This window comes from Coregonus lavaretus (genome assembly GCF_964263955.1).
Source record: "Coregonus lavaretus genome assembly, chromosome: 12".
In the NCBI taxonomy this organism is placed as follows: domain Eukaryota; kingdom Metazoa; phylum Chordata; class Actinopteri; order Salmoniformes; family Salmonidae; genus Coregonus; species Coregonus lavaretus.
In genome coordinates, this window is record NC_139999.1 from 59,083,633 (window position 1) to 59,100,759 (window position 17,127).

The following is a 17,127-nucleotide window of genomic DNA, read 5'->3' on the forward strand; positions in this document are numbered from 1 at the left end:
AATTACTTGTGTCATGCACAAAGTAGTTGTCCTAACCGACTTGCCAAAACTATAGTTTGTTAACAAGAAATTTGTGGAGCGGTTGAAAAACTGGTTTTAATGACTCCAACCTAAGTGTTTGTAAACTTCCGAATTCAACTGTAAGTATTTCGACCCTTTGCTATGAGACACGGAATTGAGCTCAGGTACATCCTTGAGATGTTTCTACAACTTGATTGGAGTCCACCTGTGGTCAATTCAATTGATTGGATATGATTTGGAAAGGCACACACCTGTCTATATAAGGTTCCACAGTTGACAGTGCATGTCAGAGTAAAAACCAAGCCATGAGGTCGAAGGAATTGTCCGTAGAGCTCCAAGACAGGATTGTTTCGAGGCACAGATCTGGGGAAGGGTACCAAAACATTTCTGCAGCATTGAAGATTCCCAAGAACACAGTGGCCTCCATCATTCTTAAATGGAAGAAGTTTGGAACCACCAAGACTCTTCCTAGAGCTGGCAGCCCGGCCAAACTGAGCAATCGGGGGAGAAGGGCCTTGGTCAGGGAGGTGACAAAGAACCAGATGGTTACTCTGACAGAGCTCCAGAGTTCCTCTGTGGAGATGGGAGAACCTTCCAGAAGGACAACCATCTCTGCAGCACTCCACCAATCAGGCCTTTATGGTACAGTGGCCAGATGGAAGTCACTCCTCAGTAAAATGCATAAAACAGCCTGCTTGGAGTTTTCCAAAAGGCACCTAAAGGACTCTCAGACAATGAGAAACAAGATTCTCTGGTCTGATGAAACCAAGATTGAATTATTTGGCCTAAATTCCAAGCGTCACGTCTGGAGGAAACCTGGCACCAACCGTACGGTGAAGCATGGTGGTGGCAGCATCATGCTGTGGCAATGTTTTTCAGCAGCAGGGACTAGGAGACTAGTCAGGATCGAGGGAAATATGAACGGAGCAAATTACAGAGAGATTCTGATGAAAACCTGCACCAGAGCACTCAGGACATCAGACTGGGGCGAAGGTTCACCTTCCAACAGGACAACGACCCTAAGCACACAGCCAAGACAACGCAGGAGTGGCTTCAGGACAAGTCTCTGAATGTCCTTGAGTGGTACAGCCAGACCCCGGACTTGAACCAGATCGAACATCTCTGGAGAGACCTGAAAATACCTGTATAGCAATGCTCCCCATCCAACCTGACAGAGCTTGAGAGGATCTGCAGAGAAGAATGGGAGAACCTCCCCAAATACAGGAGTGCCAAGCTTGTAGTGTCATACCCAAGAAGACTCAAGGCTGTAATCGCTGCCAAAGGTCCTTCAGCAAAGTACTGAGTAATATTTCAGTTTTTTTAATTTATTTTTATACATTCTCTAAAATGTCTAAAAAACATTTGTTGCTTTGTCATTATGGGGTATTGTGTGTAGATTGATGAGGGGAAAAAACAATTCATTCAATTTTAGAATAAGACTGTAATGTAACAAAATGTGGAAAAAGTCAAGGGGTCTGAATACTTTCCTAATGCACTGTATGTATGAAATCTAGAGCTGTGCTTTGTTTTCAGCAAGCACATGGTGTTGGCTTTCAGCAAGCACACCTAATAAGAAGATTATTTAAGAAATCTAGTGCTTTGCCTTCAGGAAGCACACCTAATAATAAATATGTATGAAATCTAGAGATGTGCTTTGCTTTCAGCAAGCACATGGTGTTGGCTTTCAGCAAGCACAGCTAATAAGGAGACTATTTCAGAAATCTAGAGTTGTGCTTTGCTTTCAGCAAGCACACCTAATTAAACTGGTTTGTGTTTGAATTCCGTTTTCAATTCCTGAGTTCAGGTTTGTAAAGATTTCAGAGCACCTGCATGGTTCTGTGTGTGAAATATTTTCACTGGAAGGGGTTCAACTTCGAGATAAAAAAACTGCAGTAGCATTACGCCATTCTTCCCTCTTGGAAAAAAAAAGGGATTTAAACAAGTCTGTGACAAGATATCGAGCAGAACAGTTGGAGTTTAACGAAGTCAAGTTTTCCCCTCTCAATGCAAACCTTCTTGGACTACTGTAGGCTATATTGGAAAGCAAGACCTGCAACAGGACATTTGCATCACTATGGTACTGAATAGCGGATCTGGGAGTAACGGTTTGCATAGTGTATTTTACCATAGAATACTAAATTCTAGTCCACATTTTCACTTTTCCAAACTTGTTCATGTTTACTTATTTCAAACGGGAAAAGCCTGTGCGCATTTCTCCCTGTCAAAAATTCAAAGGAAGATCAGAGGATGAAAGTACTGAAACGTCTCCCTCTTTTATTGGGGTGTTGGACTCTCTTATACCTGGAATGTATCCCAGTGTCACTGAGCCATACCGGGACGGCACAGCGCGCAGCCGAGAGCCGAGGCAAGGAGCACACAGGCGGAGCAGGTAAAGGAGCCAACCCGGGAATCGCCTCAACTGCCAGGTCTACGGTAGGAAACTACGGCGCAGCGGGTTGGAAGTCTCCAAGTGCTGCGAGGATCACGCGCATTAGGACAGGACCCCCGCTGATAAAGGGCGAGGCAGTCAAAGCAAAAGCTGTGACATCAGTGTCATCACCGCACGGCGTAACGGCGAGTAGTCTTAGTGGAGCTATCAATTTGGGGCGCAAGGAGTCTGCGCGCTCTTGGGTACCCGGTGGAGATGCTACCAACGCAGCTGCTACGCCTGCTCTCACGGCGTTGAGCGTGCAAACAAGCAAAGGCGCAGGCACGCCCGGACAGAGCAAAGTAAAGACTTTCCCCAGAGCTGCAACATCAGCACGAACTGGACAGCATAGAGTCATTGCTGTGCAAAAATACACCGCTCCGTTGGCCCAAAGGAGTGTCAAAGCAACGAGCAAACTGAGCGACCGAGACTCTCCGAAGCACCCATTGGTGACTCCGCACGACTACATGTTGTCACTGTATTGGTCACTATCCACAGGAGAGGTGAACACTAGCGTGTTGCATGAAGCTGGCATGGCCAACACCATCACCAGCTTTGTGGATAAAGGACAAGGTAAACTTTTGATGCCATATAAACAATGAGTGCCATATAAACAATTGTCTCATAATAAACTTGCTCATTATTTCTGCCAAAGAAAGTAGAATAATTATGAAGGTTGAGCCCAAATTCTGAATATGCTTACTTATCTTTAAATGTAGCATTTTGTTAACTTTATAAATAAAACACAACCAAGAGACCAGGTCTCAGAATCAATTGGAGCTGTAGGCCTATGCTCATCAAACCAACCTCTCTATTAGAGAGGTAAAGTAAAGCTAAAGTCAAAGTAAACTTGAAGGTTAAGTCAAAAGGTTCCATGGCTTGTGTAATGTGGCCGGACATAGGTTTCTGGCGGTTTGACATAATCGTTTTTTACCTTGGTCATGGGTCTGTCACACTGTCAGTATCCATCTGCATAGCCATTCCATTAGTGATTTGCAGCCTCTAAAGTGTAAATAAATAGACCATCGGGCTTCATGTAGGAAGCCTCTATGTAATGTTTTCTTTACTGTGTAAAACTGTTTAAAATGATGTTTAAACGACATTGGTTGAATATTTCTAGCTGCTAAAGGTTTACATTTAAAGCACTTAATGTACTTTTAATATGCACTTTATTTGTATAATGTGTCTTCAGCAAATTGTTGGTGACCTTCCCCCCCAAAAGAGTTCTAACCAGACATTACATTTTTTTCATATGTAAAACAGAACACAAAGTGCAGCTGTCAGCTTTAATTTGAGAGTATTTCATCCATATCGGGTGAACCGTTTAGAACTTACAGCACTTTTTGTACACAGTTCCCACATTTTAGGGGACCAAAAGTATTGGGACAAATTCACTCGTGTATTAAGGTAGTCAACATTTTTATAGTTGGTCCCATATTCCTAGCACGCAATGATTCCATCAAGCTTGTGACTCTACAAATGTGATGGATGCATTTTCTGTTTGTTTTGATTGTGTTTCAGATTATTTTGTGCCCAATAGAAATGAATGGTAAATAATGTATTGTGTCATTTTGGTGTCACTTTTATTGTCAATAAGAATAGAATATGTTTCTAAACACATTACTGTGGATGCTACCATGATTATGGATAGTCCTGAATGAATAATGATTAACATTTTTTTCGGGCTTCAAGTAGGAAGCTTCTATGATGAGTGAGAATGTTATCATACCCTCCAAAAATGCTAACCTCCCCTGTTATTGTAAAGGTGAGAGGTTAGCATGTCTTCGGGGTATGATATTTGTGCGTCTAACTTTCTCAGTCATCATTATTCACGATTCTATCAGGACTATCCGTAATCATGGTAGCATCTATAGCATCCACACAATACATTATTTACCATTAATTTCTATTGGGCACAAAATAATCTGAAACACAACCAAATCAAACAGCAAATGAATCCAACAAGTTTGTAGAGTCTCAAGCTTGATGTAATCATTTCGTGCTAGGAATATGGGACCAAATACTAAACTTTTGACTACTTTAACAGACATATAAGTTAATTTGTCCCAAGACTTTTGGTCCCCTAAAATGGGGGAACAATGTACAAAAAGTGCTATCATTTCTAAACTGTTCATCCGATATGGATGAAAACACCCTCAACTAAAAGCTGACAGTCTGCACTTTAAGCTTATAGTCATTGTCTCATTTCAAACCCAAAGTGCTGGACCACAGAGTCAAAACAACAAAGAATGTGTCACTGTCGCAATATTTTTGGAGCTCAGCGTAAGTTTTTATCTCTGGTTGTGCTTCTAAACCCACAAGTCACTCCACATTGACATGGACAATTCTCCACCCTTTCTCTATCTTTTGTATTGTTCCAGTGGTTTTTGGTCCACTCTTAGCAAATGCCATATTACGTAGTGGTAGGTCCACTGGTAAACAGCTGCAGGTCTACATTAATTGTCTGTTTATACTTCAATGTGGTCTGTAGTCTGCAAATGTCTGGTTTTAATGTACTTTCGAACTCATACTGTTCCTGGATGAAAATCCTGGCTTTCATTTGTATATGGCCATGCTTTCCCTCACCAAAAACAAAGAAAAACATTATACATAACTCTTACCTCCTGGGTGTTACCTGAGAAGCCACATTAGCACGTAAGGGAACATGTCAATATTATTTTTATTCTTGCCCTTGACTCTGTCACCTTCTTTTACAGATGACCGTCTTCCCCAGCTGAGAAGACAGAAGTATAACTTTAACATCAGTTCCCTGGAGAAGGAGGGGTTACTGGGTGCTGAGCTGCGCATTCTCAGGAAAAGACTGGCCGACCCACGCAAAGCACTTTCCACTGGCAGAGTTTTCTGCCTGAAGCTTTTCACCTGTGCAGCAGGTAAGCAGAAAGCTACACTGCTCCAAACTCGAACCATTGTGGACCACAATACACCCAAATGGGAAGTGTTTGACGTTTGGAAACTATTCAAGAATTTCCAGAACACCGTCCAGCTTTGTTTCGAGCTGGAGGCCTTGGAACAGGGCCGCCCCATGGACCTCAGGGCAATGGGCTTCAGTCGTCTGGGCAGGCAGACCAAAGAGAAGGCCTTTTTCCTCGTGTTCGGGCGCACCAAGAAACGCGACTTGTTCTACAATGAGATCAAAGCACGGTCGGGCCATGACAACAAGACTGTGTACGAGTACCTGTTCACCCAGCGGCGTATGCGCAGAGCCCCCACCACCCGCGGCAAGAAGCTGGCCAAGAACCCCAAGCCTCGTTGCCACAGGAAGCAGCTGCATGTCAACTTCAAGGAGATGGGTTGGGACGATTGGATCATTGCCCCACTGGAGTATGAGGCCTACCACTGCGACGGGGTGTGCGACTTCCCCATCCGCTCGCACCTCGAGCCCACCAACCACGCCATCATCCAGACGCTCATGAACTCCATGGACCCTGACTCAACTCCGCCCACCTGCTGCGTGCCCACTCGCCTCAGCCCAATCAGCATCCTCTACATTGACTCAGCCAATAACGTGGTCTACAAACAGTACGAGGACATGGTGGTGGAGTCCTGTGGCTGCAGGTAGCAATAGACAAAAGATTCACCTGAGACCTTGGTTTTATAGTTCAGCCTGAACCCTTCAAGTCAATGGGACTGAGTTTTATTTTTGGAGTAAACAGATTGGTAAATAGTTGTTAGGGAAATATACTTTGATAGCAACTGACATGAAACTAATAACACAAATCACTTCCTGAGACCTTATTTTATTAGGAGGTTAAGGAATAATACGTACATATCCAATGATGATTTGGCAAGAGATTTGAAACTGTTTAACTAAATTGATCTATTGCCCAATCCGTGCTATTTTCACATCGTATGAATTGATGTAAATGTTTGCTTTTCACAGTGATGCACAAAAATGTAATTCACTTTACTGGTCACAGATTGAACACATTTCTCATCGTTAGTTTAGGATCAAGGAAACTATTTCTTGTATCACAGACCATTTAATGCATCTCATTGTTAAGTTAAAAGTTCCATTGCTTTGAACTGCTGTTCCATGCCATCACTTGTTGGATACCTTCACACCTATCTCACTGCCCCTTGTAAAGTACTTGAACCATTGGATGAGAACATCTGCGTGGAGTCATATCAAAACGTCTTGTTTCTCTTGGAGCAATATGATGTAGCCTAACCAGTTCCTTTAATCAAAATGTGCACATGCCAATGGTATTGCCATCTCAAACTGAACTGGTGGGGTTTGGGAAAGGTCATAAATGGTGTGTTGCACACCAAAAGAATATCTAACAGCTTACAAATCCCATTGAAGAATAAAAGATTACAAATCCCATTGAAGAATAAAAGCCCATTGATGAAATGTCAAAGAAAAGTCTAAATACCTTGAATTTTAGACATGTAAGGCATTGTCACCTTCCACTGAAACGTTTGCATTCATACAGTGCATTGAATGTATATTTTGATACAGTTCAATATTACAGTACTTTTAAAGTATCTGTCCACTGTTCCAGATTTCTATTAAATATTTACCAAAAATGAATTACAATATGAATTTAATAGATGACCTTCCCAAAAACTATAATGAAGGATGTTAAAAAGCAGCTTTTCTCTGTGCTCCTGCTTGGCCTGAGTGGAAACAACAGATTGGTTTGTGCGTATACCGCTAAAAACAAGCTGATTTGCCAGCTCAGCCAATGAGACGCGCATACACTTGGATATTCAAATTCGCTACCAACTCCACCTGGGGCAGGGCTGCACGCTCTGCCTAGCAGGCTTGCCTTTTTTCCTTCCTCCTTTTTTTTTTCGAAGGCTACTGCCTGTAGTCAAATAGTAGGCTATGGATGGATTCAGGATTTGGAAACACACGATGGAACTACTACACTTTACTATAGCAGCAATAAATGGAGACTTTACAAGTGTGATTCATTTCTGTCCATTGCTTTGTCACTATTCCTGATATTTTTGTTGTTAGCTAGCTACTAGCTAGCTAACTAGCAAGTCGTGATTGGTAGGAGCTAAGCTAGCTAGGTAGCTAACTGCTGCTACATAAACTACCAGTCAAAAGTTTGGACACACCTACTCATTCAAGGGTTTTTCTTTATTTTTATTTTTTTTTACATTATAAAATAATAGTGAAGACATCAAAACTATGAAATAACACATATAGAATCATGTAGTAACCAAAAAAGTGTTAAACAAATCAAAATATATGAAAAGCTCTGACGAAGGCCTTGAAGCCGATGCGTAGAGCTTATTAAAGAGCAGTGATCCTATCAAGAGCAGTGTGCAGATTTCTTCTTTTCTTTCTTCTCATATTGGAGATTCGTCAAATAGCCACCCTTTGCCTTGATGACAGCTTTGCACACTCTTGGCATTCTCTCAACCAGCTTTATGCGGTAGTCACCTGGAATGCATTTCAATTAACAGGTGTGCCTTCTTAAAAGTGAATTTGTGGAATTTATTTCCTTCTTAATGCGTTTGAGCCAATCAGTTGTGTTGTGAAGATACAGAAGATAGCCCTATTTGGTAAAAGACCAAGTCCATATTATGGCAAGAACAGCTCAAATAAGCAAAGAAAAATGACAGGCCATCATTACTTTAAGAATGAAGGTCAGTCAATACTGAACATTTCAAGAACTTTGGAAGTTTCTTCAGGTGCAGTCGCAATAACCATCAAGCGCAATGATGAAATTGGCTCTCATGAGGACCGCCACAGGAAAGGAAGACCTCTGCTGCAGAGGATAAATTCATTAGGTTTACCAGCTTCAGAAATTGCAGCCCAAATAAATGCTTCACAGAGTTCAAGTAACAGAAACATCTCAACATCAACAGTTCAGAGGGGACTGTGTGAATCAGGCCTTCATGTTCGAATTTCTGCAAAGAAACCACTACTAAAGGACACCAATAAGAAGAATAGACCTGCTTGGGCCAAGAGACATGAGCAATGGACATTAGACTGGTGGAAATGTGTCCTTTGGTCTGGAGTCCTTTAGTAGTGGTTTCTTGGAGATTTTTGGTTCAAACCACAGTGTCTTTGTGAGACGCGTGTGGGTGAATGGATGATCTCCACATGTGTAGTTCCCACCGTAAAGCATGGAGGAGGAGGTGTTATGGTATGGGGGTGCTTTGCTGGTGACACTGTCTGTGATTTATTTAGAATTCAAGGCACACTTAACCAGCATGGCTTCCACAGCATTCTGCAGGGATACGCCATCACATCTGGTTTGGGCTTAGTGGGACTATCATTTGTTTTTCAACAGCACAATGACCCAACACACCTCCAGGCTGTGTAAGGGCTGTTTTACCAAGAAGGCGAGTGATGGAGTGCTACATCAGATGACCTGGCCTCCACAATCCCTGACCTCAACCCAATTGAGATGGCTTGGGATGAGTCGGACGGCAGAGTGAAAGAAATGCAGCCAACAAGTGCTCAGCATATGTGGGAACTCCTTCAAGATTGTTGGAAAAGCATTCCAGGTGAAGCTGATTGAGAGAATGCCAAGAGTGTGCAAAGCTGTCATCAAGCCAAAGAAAATATAAAATCTAAAATATATTTAGATTAGTTTAACACTTTTTTGGTTACTACATGATTCCATATGTTTTATTTCATAGTTTTGATGTCTTTACTATTATTCTACAATATAAAAAATAGTACAAATAAATAAAAACCCTTGAATGAGTAGGTGTGTCCAAACCTTTGACTGGTACTGTATATCAGTCAACAACAGCTAAACTAGGTTTCCACTTGACATCCAACTTTTAGGTATAAACCACAAAATGTAAAATGGAATTGAATGGCGAGATGGTTGTTGTGTGGAGGATCTGCTTTGGCTTGCTTTCTTGTTGGCTAGCCAGTTAGCTAATTTAGCCTCGATAGCTAACGTTAGCATGCTAGCTTACTGCTTCTAAACAGCCAGCAGGCCAAATCTTACAAACCTCATAATTTGAAATATAAGTGACTTGTGAGATAGTTGTTGTATAGGCTTTGTCCTTTTTGCTAACACTATTTGTGGATTGCTTGGCTTGCTAGCTAGCGTGTGTGCCCTCCTGAGCATGTGTCACCCCTAGCTGCTGGACCAATCACAGATGAGTCTGTCCCAGCCAAGGAGGATGATGTCATTCTCCAAGTAAATTTGAAGCATTTTTTTAAATGGTTTGTTTCAAAAACTCGTTTGAGATGGGGTTTTACTGAGTGGGTTTTCTCTAATTTATGCGTTGTCCACAACTACAAGTAAAGGATGAGTCAACAACATTATTTGGGTATGACCAAACAGAATATGAGCTTTAAAACATTTTCACTGGACAGTTACTTTAAGATGTCAACTTCCAATACATGTTTTTTAAATAATTATTCTGGTTTTGAATTAAATTAACCTAACCTATGTTTGTAAAGAAATGTAGATGATGAGCTTTGGTGGAAATGTTTGTTTGTAACTGATATTCATTGTGAATTAAATACATTTCTTTGAAGTTGCCTTGTTAAGTGTTTACATCAACACACCAAGCTTAGCCTACAAATAATGATACATTAACATTTGTTTATAGAATGCAATTGTATTCCAGCAGCAGTTACAAACAATACAGTTGTTTGGGCACCTGAAATAATGTCCCTTCACAGCACTGCTTGGGTCTGAAATCACAACAACAACAAAAAACATTGATAGCAGACATAAGCACACATTTCCACACATGGAGTCAGGTAAGGAATATGCAAGTGACTGATCTAAAGCTTATATTATAAGCTGACAGGTTTCTAGTGATTTAATGTATGAGAATTGAAAATAAAAAATAAAAAAACAATTTACTTTACAATACAATGTGTCTTTTGAACTCTTTGAAGGAATTAATTTAGATATGCAGTATACAGTACATTCCCCTACAGTCCAACCTCTAATTGGATTATGCTTTATGAACTATGTCAAGTTTCCTATATGAGTGTATGTAACCGGTGTGAAATGGCTAGCTTGTTAGCGTTGCGCGCTAGTAGTCTTTCAATCGGTGACGTCACTCGCTCTGAGACCTTGAAGTAGTTGTCGATGTGTGCAGAGGGTCCCTGGTTCAAGCCCAGGTAGGGGCGAGGAGAGGGACGGAAGCAACACTGTTAAATGTATAAATATGTGCTTTAAGCAGAAACATGAATTGCTTACTGGATCAGGTTTTGTTGTCACTATTTGTGGCCTGCGATTGTGGTAAAGTGTCAACCTGTATCCTATTGTACAGGATCAAGTCGTTTTGAAGAGAAAGGTATTGTGCTTCCCAAAGTAATCAGAAACATACGCGCCATAGTATTAAAATATTTTACAGAGTAACTTCAATGAATGCAATGTTAATTACAGGCCCATTACACTGTTTAACACTGATACTTTGGGATATCTTAAAAAAACGTGTCTGTGTTAACACCAACAGTAGGACAACCCCGGAACACCAGTTCCTGAGAAGAATACATTTATAGACTTTTGTGGCTTTGTCCAGGGTAACTGTTCCTTGTCCTAAAGGTATTTTTTGCAGTTAGCATTTCTGTTGGTTTTACTATCAAATCTGGCTAGGCTTCTACATTTAGTAAATGCAGTCTTGAATTTCCTTAACAGATGGTGTAGGAATTTTCATCACAATAGCTGCAAAAGGAAAACAGCCAAGTTTATCTGGCATTGAGTATGACACGTACACAGCAAATTGGCCAGTGTTAATCTTTCAGTGTAACATTTCTAGTAACATTTCACCACTCTGTGGTGTAAAAGAACCCCCACTGTCAGTGTTAATAACAAGAGTTATTGTTTTACACTGTGAAGAGTAAAAGGGAAGATTTGGTTATGCTGAGCTGGGGGCACTGGCAAAAGTGGTGAGGGAGGAGCGCCCTTCTCAAATCGAACAGTAATCTGCACCACTCGGTCATATTGTCAACAAGGCAGCATGGTGCATCACCCAGAAACTTACAACATCTCTTTTCTATAAAATATACGTTTGAATTCCATTCGCTCCATTTCAGCCATTATTATGAGCCGTCCTCCCCTCAGCAGCCTCCACTGTTCCACATGCTCTTACGTCACTTTTGTTTTGAGCCGACTTCGCCGTGGGCTTTGAACAGGCACTTGGCTCATGCCTGGGAGACAGCCCGGTTCCAAAATGAATGCAATCAACTTTCACCCAGTGCAAAACATGCCTACCCGGGCGCCGGAACAGATTAATCCAATCCCCTCAAACAATCCCATCAAAGCCACATCCATCATTATCATATTTCCCAGCATGCTCAACTTGCAGGTAGATTTTGTAGGATTGTTTTTGATATCTGTGTTTTTTCACCTACATTGATTGATTGATTGATTCATCTTATAGAGTGCCACAGTATGAGTCATAATAACAAGAAACTGGTTCCAATTGTTTTTCCACCATTCATTTTCCCCACAGGGGACTTTAGAAACACTTAAAATAAGGGCTGTGTTTTATGTAGGCCAGTGGCGGTCAGTGCCGTTTAAGATGAGGGAGGATAAAAAATTTGTTATGAACATGGCCTTATTTCTATTACAGCATATTGGATGACTGTCATTCATATTCCATTCACCCAGCTCAATGTAACATTGATAGGTTTAGGCTACTACATGATACTCTGATTTTCCTTGAACCCCTCATGAGGTTGCTACAATCTAGCCTATGAATGAAAGTTTACAACGTAGGTGCACAGGTTGAGAGAATTTTGAGTAATCAAGGTGACAGACAGTGACACATTCAATACCGCCTTGCACACTCTTGCCTGCTTCTAGCTGATCTAGGGTGTAATCATTAGTCTGACAGTTGTAAACAATAGCTTCTATTGGACAAATTCAGGTATGTTTATCCCGTTTCGTTCCGTTTGCTTCCGTTTAAGAAACGTTTTTCAACAGAATCGGCGCAATGAATACACCCCTGACCACAAGCAAACATAGCTCATTTTCATACCAGACACAGACAAACAGCTCGTTGTATATATCATTCCTTCTCGCATCTTTCTATGCGTTCTCCTCCTCTCACCTTTTCCCTTCGCTTGTGGACTTCAGTGCACAACACATCAGCTGTCTGTGACCAAGCGAAAAAACCTTTCCAAGCCAAACCTTCATATCATGACTACTAACTGCTACACACAGCCTACATCGTTGTCATGTCATAGTCAACATAGCTACTAGAACTAACGCGTTAGCAAACCCGCTACAATCATGCAGAACAGTCTAGTCAGCAGCAATCAGTTTAGCAGTTACACCTGCGGGCCCCGGTGGCAATACATTTATAAAACCAAAAGCTTACCTTGACTTGGAAGAGTTCCGGTGTTGGATAGCCATAGCCAGCTAGCTAACATAGCATCCCTCTCTGTTTGAGCCGGGTGTTTGAGTAGGCTAAACTAGCTAGCTGCGTTTGACACTAGCCAAGCAAGTGAAAGTGAAAGTATAAAAATATACACTACGAAATATAGCTAGCTCTCTCTCTCTCTCTCTCTCTCTCTCTTGCTTCTCCTTATTTTTTTGGAAGAAATTAACTTGTTCAAAATTGTTCAACTATTGTCTTTTTCTCTCTTTGAGTCAACAACATTTACATTTTAGTCATTTAGCAGACGCTCTTATCCAGAGCGACTTACAGTTAGTGAATACATATTTATTTTATACTGGCCCCCCGTGGGAATTGAACCCACAACCCTGGCGTTGCAAACGCCATGCTCTATCAACTGAGCTACATCCCTGCCGGCCATTCCCTCCCCTACCCTGGACGACGCTGGGCCAATTGTGCGCCGCCCATGAGTCTCACGGTCGCGGCCGGCTGCGACAGAGCCTGGATTCGAACCAGGATCTCTAGTGGCACAGTTAGCACTGCGATGCAGTGCCTTAGACCACTGCGCCACTCAGGAGTAGTGGCGCAGTGGTCTAATTTTATGCACTGCAGTGCTATCTAGATTAAGCTTATACTTTTAGTACTAGATTCATTCTCTGATACTTTGATTGGATGGACAACATGTCTGTTCATACTGCAAAAGCTCTGATAGGATGGAGGACGTCCTCCGGAAGTTGTCATAATTACTGTGTAAGTCTATGGAAGGGGGTGAGAACCATGAGCCTCCTAGGTTTTGTAATGAAGTCAATGTACCCAGAGGAGGACAGAAGATAGATGTCCTCCGGCTAGAACATGGTGCTACCCTACAGAGTGCCGCTGAGGCTACTGTAGATCTTCATTGCAAAACAATGTGTTTTAATCAATTATTGGGTGACGTGACTATATTTAGTATAGTTTTATCTAAAAACTTTTTGTTTCACTATTTTTATTTTTATGAGATTCACTTAGGAGGATGGTCCTCCCCTTCCTCATCTGAGGAGCCTCCACTGGTGTAGGCTTACCCTGGTGTGACGTTATTAAATTTTTTTACCTTGTAAATTTCTCTAGGACAAGGTGACTTTTATCAATATATTCGCCTGTATTTACCCCCCGAAAATAAAATGCTAATTAGCTGCTAATGTGGCTATCATAAAGAACCACAAATGCAATGATGATCTGGACGAGACTGCCGAATCAAGGCAAAGGTAAGAATGTCTGGATGAACTATCTAATGTTAACTAAATTTAGTATTGAATAAATTGGCTACATTTCTTTAAATTCACAATCGTGTGAACTATCTTGTGCAGGTTTTAAATTGACACAATACCTGTTAGCAAAGGTGTCAGCTAGAGATGACGTGCAGGAGCTTGCAGGGATTTGTAGTCGTGCATGATGTCTACTTTGATGCTAATTAGCATTTTCGAATCTGAGAGTAAATGGAGCTGAATATATTGATAAAAATCCCTTTGTCCGGTAGAGATTTACATGGTTATCAAAACCTCACGCCAGGGTAAGCCTACACAAAACACAGCCCTTATTTTAAGTGTTTCTAAAATTCCCTATGGGAAAAATGAATGGTGGAAAAATGATTGGTTTTACCGCTAGGTTTTATGGGTATTATGACACCTCCGCTGTGGGGCTCTATCCTACACAAAGATAAATAACCTACATTTTTCTAAACTAATCCAATCAGTTAGTTAGATTTATTGCGCCTGTTCCTGAAATGGTTGTTACGGTTTAAATGGATTAGGTAGTCTTTTTTTAAAATCAAGTTTCCTAACCCTGACAGCCATTCTGAATGCAGGTTGCGGGTGAATAAAAATGCCAAATGTTGGATAGCCTAACTCTGGATGGATTCCAATAGGAAATACACCCACTTTGCAAGTCAGCATAATGTGAGTTGCAGGACTGATGTGGCCTGTAAACCAGGAGTATCCTAACACCACTGTGCTAGGGTAAAACTAGGCCATCAAAGTAAGGCTGTATAATATATGTGATGTACACTGACTATACAAAACATTAAAAGCACCTTCTCTTTCCATGACATAGACTGACCAGGTGAATCCAGGTGAAAGCTATCATCCCTTATTGATGTCACGTGTTAAATCCACTTCAATCAGTGTAGATGAAGGGGAGGATGAGTATTTGTATTTAATAAGGATCCCAATTAGCTGCTGCCAAGGGAGCAGCTACTCTTCCTGGGGTCCAGCAACATTAACACAGTTATATACAGTTTAAAATATTACATGACATTACCTTTCATAACACTTTATCCAATACATTTAGTGTGTTCCCTCAGGCCACTACTCCACCATCACATATTTACAAAACAACACTCATGTATACGTGTGTGTAGAGTGCATGTGTCTTATCATGTGTTTGTGTGTCTGTGCCTGTGTATGTCTCTTCTCAGTCCCCGCTGTTCCATAAGGTGTATTTTTATCTGTTTTTTAAATCTGATTCTACTGCTTGCATCAGTTACCTGATGTGGAATAGAGTTCCATGTAGCCATGGCGCTGTGTGGTACTATGCGCCTCCCATAGTATGTTCTTGACTTGGGGATTGTGAAGAGACCTTTGGTGGCATGTCTTGTGGGGTATGCAGGGGTGTCCGAGCTGTGTGCTAGTAGTTTAAACAGACACCTCAGTGCATTCAGCATGTCAACACATCTAACAAAAGCAAGTAATGATGTCAATTTACATGCATATAATTAAAGTTAGCTCTCCGTTTTATTTAAGGGCCAGCCATGCTGCCCTGTTCTGAGCCAATTGTAATTTTCCAAGGTCCCTCTTTGTGGCACCTGACCACACGACTGAACAGTAGTCCAGGTGCAACAAAACTAGAGCCTATAGGACCTGCCATGTTGATAGTGTTGTTAAAAAGGCAGAGCAGCGCTTTATTATGGACAGACTTCTCCCCATCTTAGCTACTATGTTATCAACATGTTTTGAACATGACAGTTTACAATCCAGGGTTACTCCAAGCAGTTTAGTCACCTCAACTTGCTCAACTTGCTAAATTTCCACATTATTTATTACAAGATTTAGTTGAGGTTTATGGTTTAGTGAATGATTTGTCCCAAATACAATGCTTTTACTTTTTGAAATATTTAGGACAAACTTATTTCTTGCTACCTATTCTGAAACTAACTACAGCTCTTTGTTAAGTGTTGCAGTCATTTAAGTCGCTGTAGTAGCTGACGTGTATAGTGTTGAGTCATCTGCATACATAGCCACACTGGCTTTACTCAAGGTCAGTGGCATGTCATTAGTAAAGATTGAAAAAAGTAAGGGGCTTAGACAGCTGCCCTGGGTCAAACACCACTTTTTCTAAAAGTTTACTAAGGGTTGGTAACAGGCTGATTGGTTGGCTATTTGAGCCATTAAAGGGGGCTTTACTAATCTTGGGTAGCGGACTTACCTTTGCTTCCCTCCAGGTCTGAGGGCACACACTTTCTAGTAGGCTTAAATTGAAGATATGGCAAATAGGAGTGGCATTATCGTCTGCTATTATCCTCAGCAATTTTCCATGCTTGTTTTTCATAATTTGATCAGTTATACTTGGATGTGTAGTGTCAGCGTTTGTTGCTGGCATGTCATGCCTAAGTTTGCTAATCTTGCCAATTAAAAAATCATTAAAGTAATTGACAATATCAGTCGGTTTTGTGATGAATGAGCCGGCTGAGTTTGCCTTTTAGCCCATCATTTCATTTAAGGTGCTCCAAAGCTTTTTACTATTATTCTTTATGTCTTTGTTTCATAGTGTTCTTCTTCTTTTAATTCAGTTTAGTCACATGAATGGCGCCGGAGAAGATGGCTTCCGTTTTACAGCCTTCTAACCAATTGTACTATTATGTGTGTTTTTCGCGTTATTTGTAATTTATTCTGTACATAATATTTCTGCCACCGTCTCTTATGACCAAAAAGAGCTTCTGGATATCAGGACAGCGATTACTCACCTCGTATTGGACGAGGATTTTTTCTTCAACGAGTCAGATGCGAAGGATATTCTACAGACACCCGACAAGGCCCAAATCCCCGTCATTCGCATGAGAAAGAGACAGAGATATTGTGGACGTAGGTCGGGGTGCCTTGTAAGGATACGACGACGAGCGAGTAAACTGCCTCTTCCATCAATCCTATTAGCCAATGTTCAATCATTTGAAAATAAATTGGACGACCTAAGATTAAGGTTATCCTACCAACGGGACATTAAAAACTGTAATATCTTATGTTTCACCGAGTCGTGGCTGAACGACGACATTGATAACATACAGCTGGCGGGATATACGCTACATCGGCAGGATAGAACGGCTGACTCTGTTAAGACAAGGG

At 41.3% G+C, this 17,127-nt stretch overlaps 1 protein-coding gene across 1 annotated transcript; it reads left to right on the forward strand.

Annotated features, from left to right (window-relative positions):
* Window positions 1-2,268: 2,268 nt before the first annotated feature.
* Window positions 2,269-6,029, forward strand: gdf5 (growth differentiation factor 5; the record flags this gene model as incomplete). Its single annotated transcript, XM_084173155.1, has 2 exons — window positions 2,269-3,022; window positions 5,167-6,029. The coding sequence occupies 2 exons, from the start codon at window positions 2,269-2,271 to the stop codon at window positions 6,027-6,029; spliced, it is 1,617 nt and encodes a 538-aa protein (XP_084029281.1).
* Between the last annotated feature and the right edge of the window lie 11,098 nt (window positions 6,030-17,127).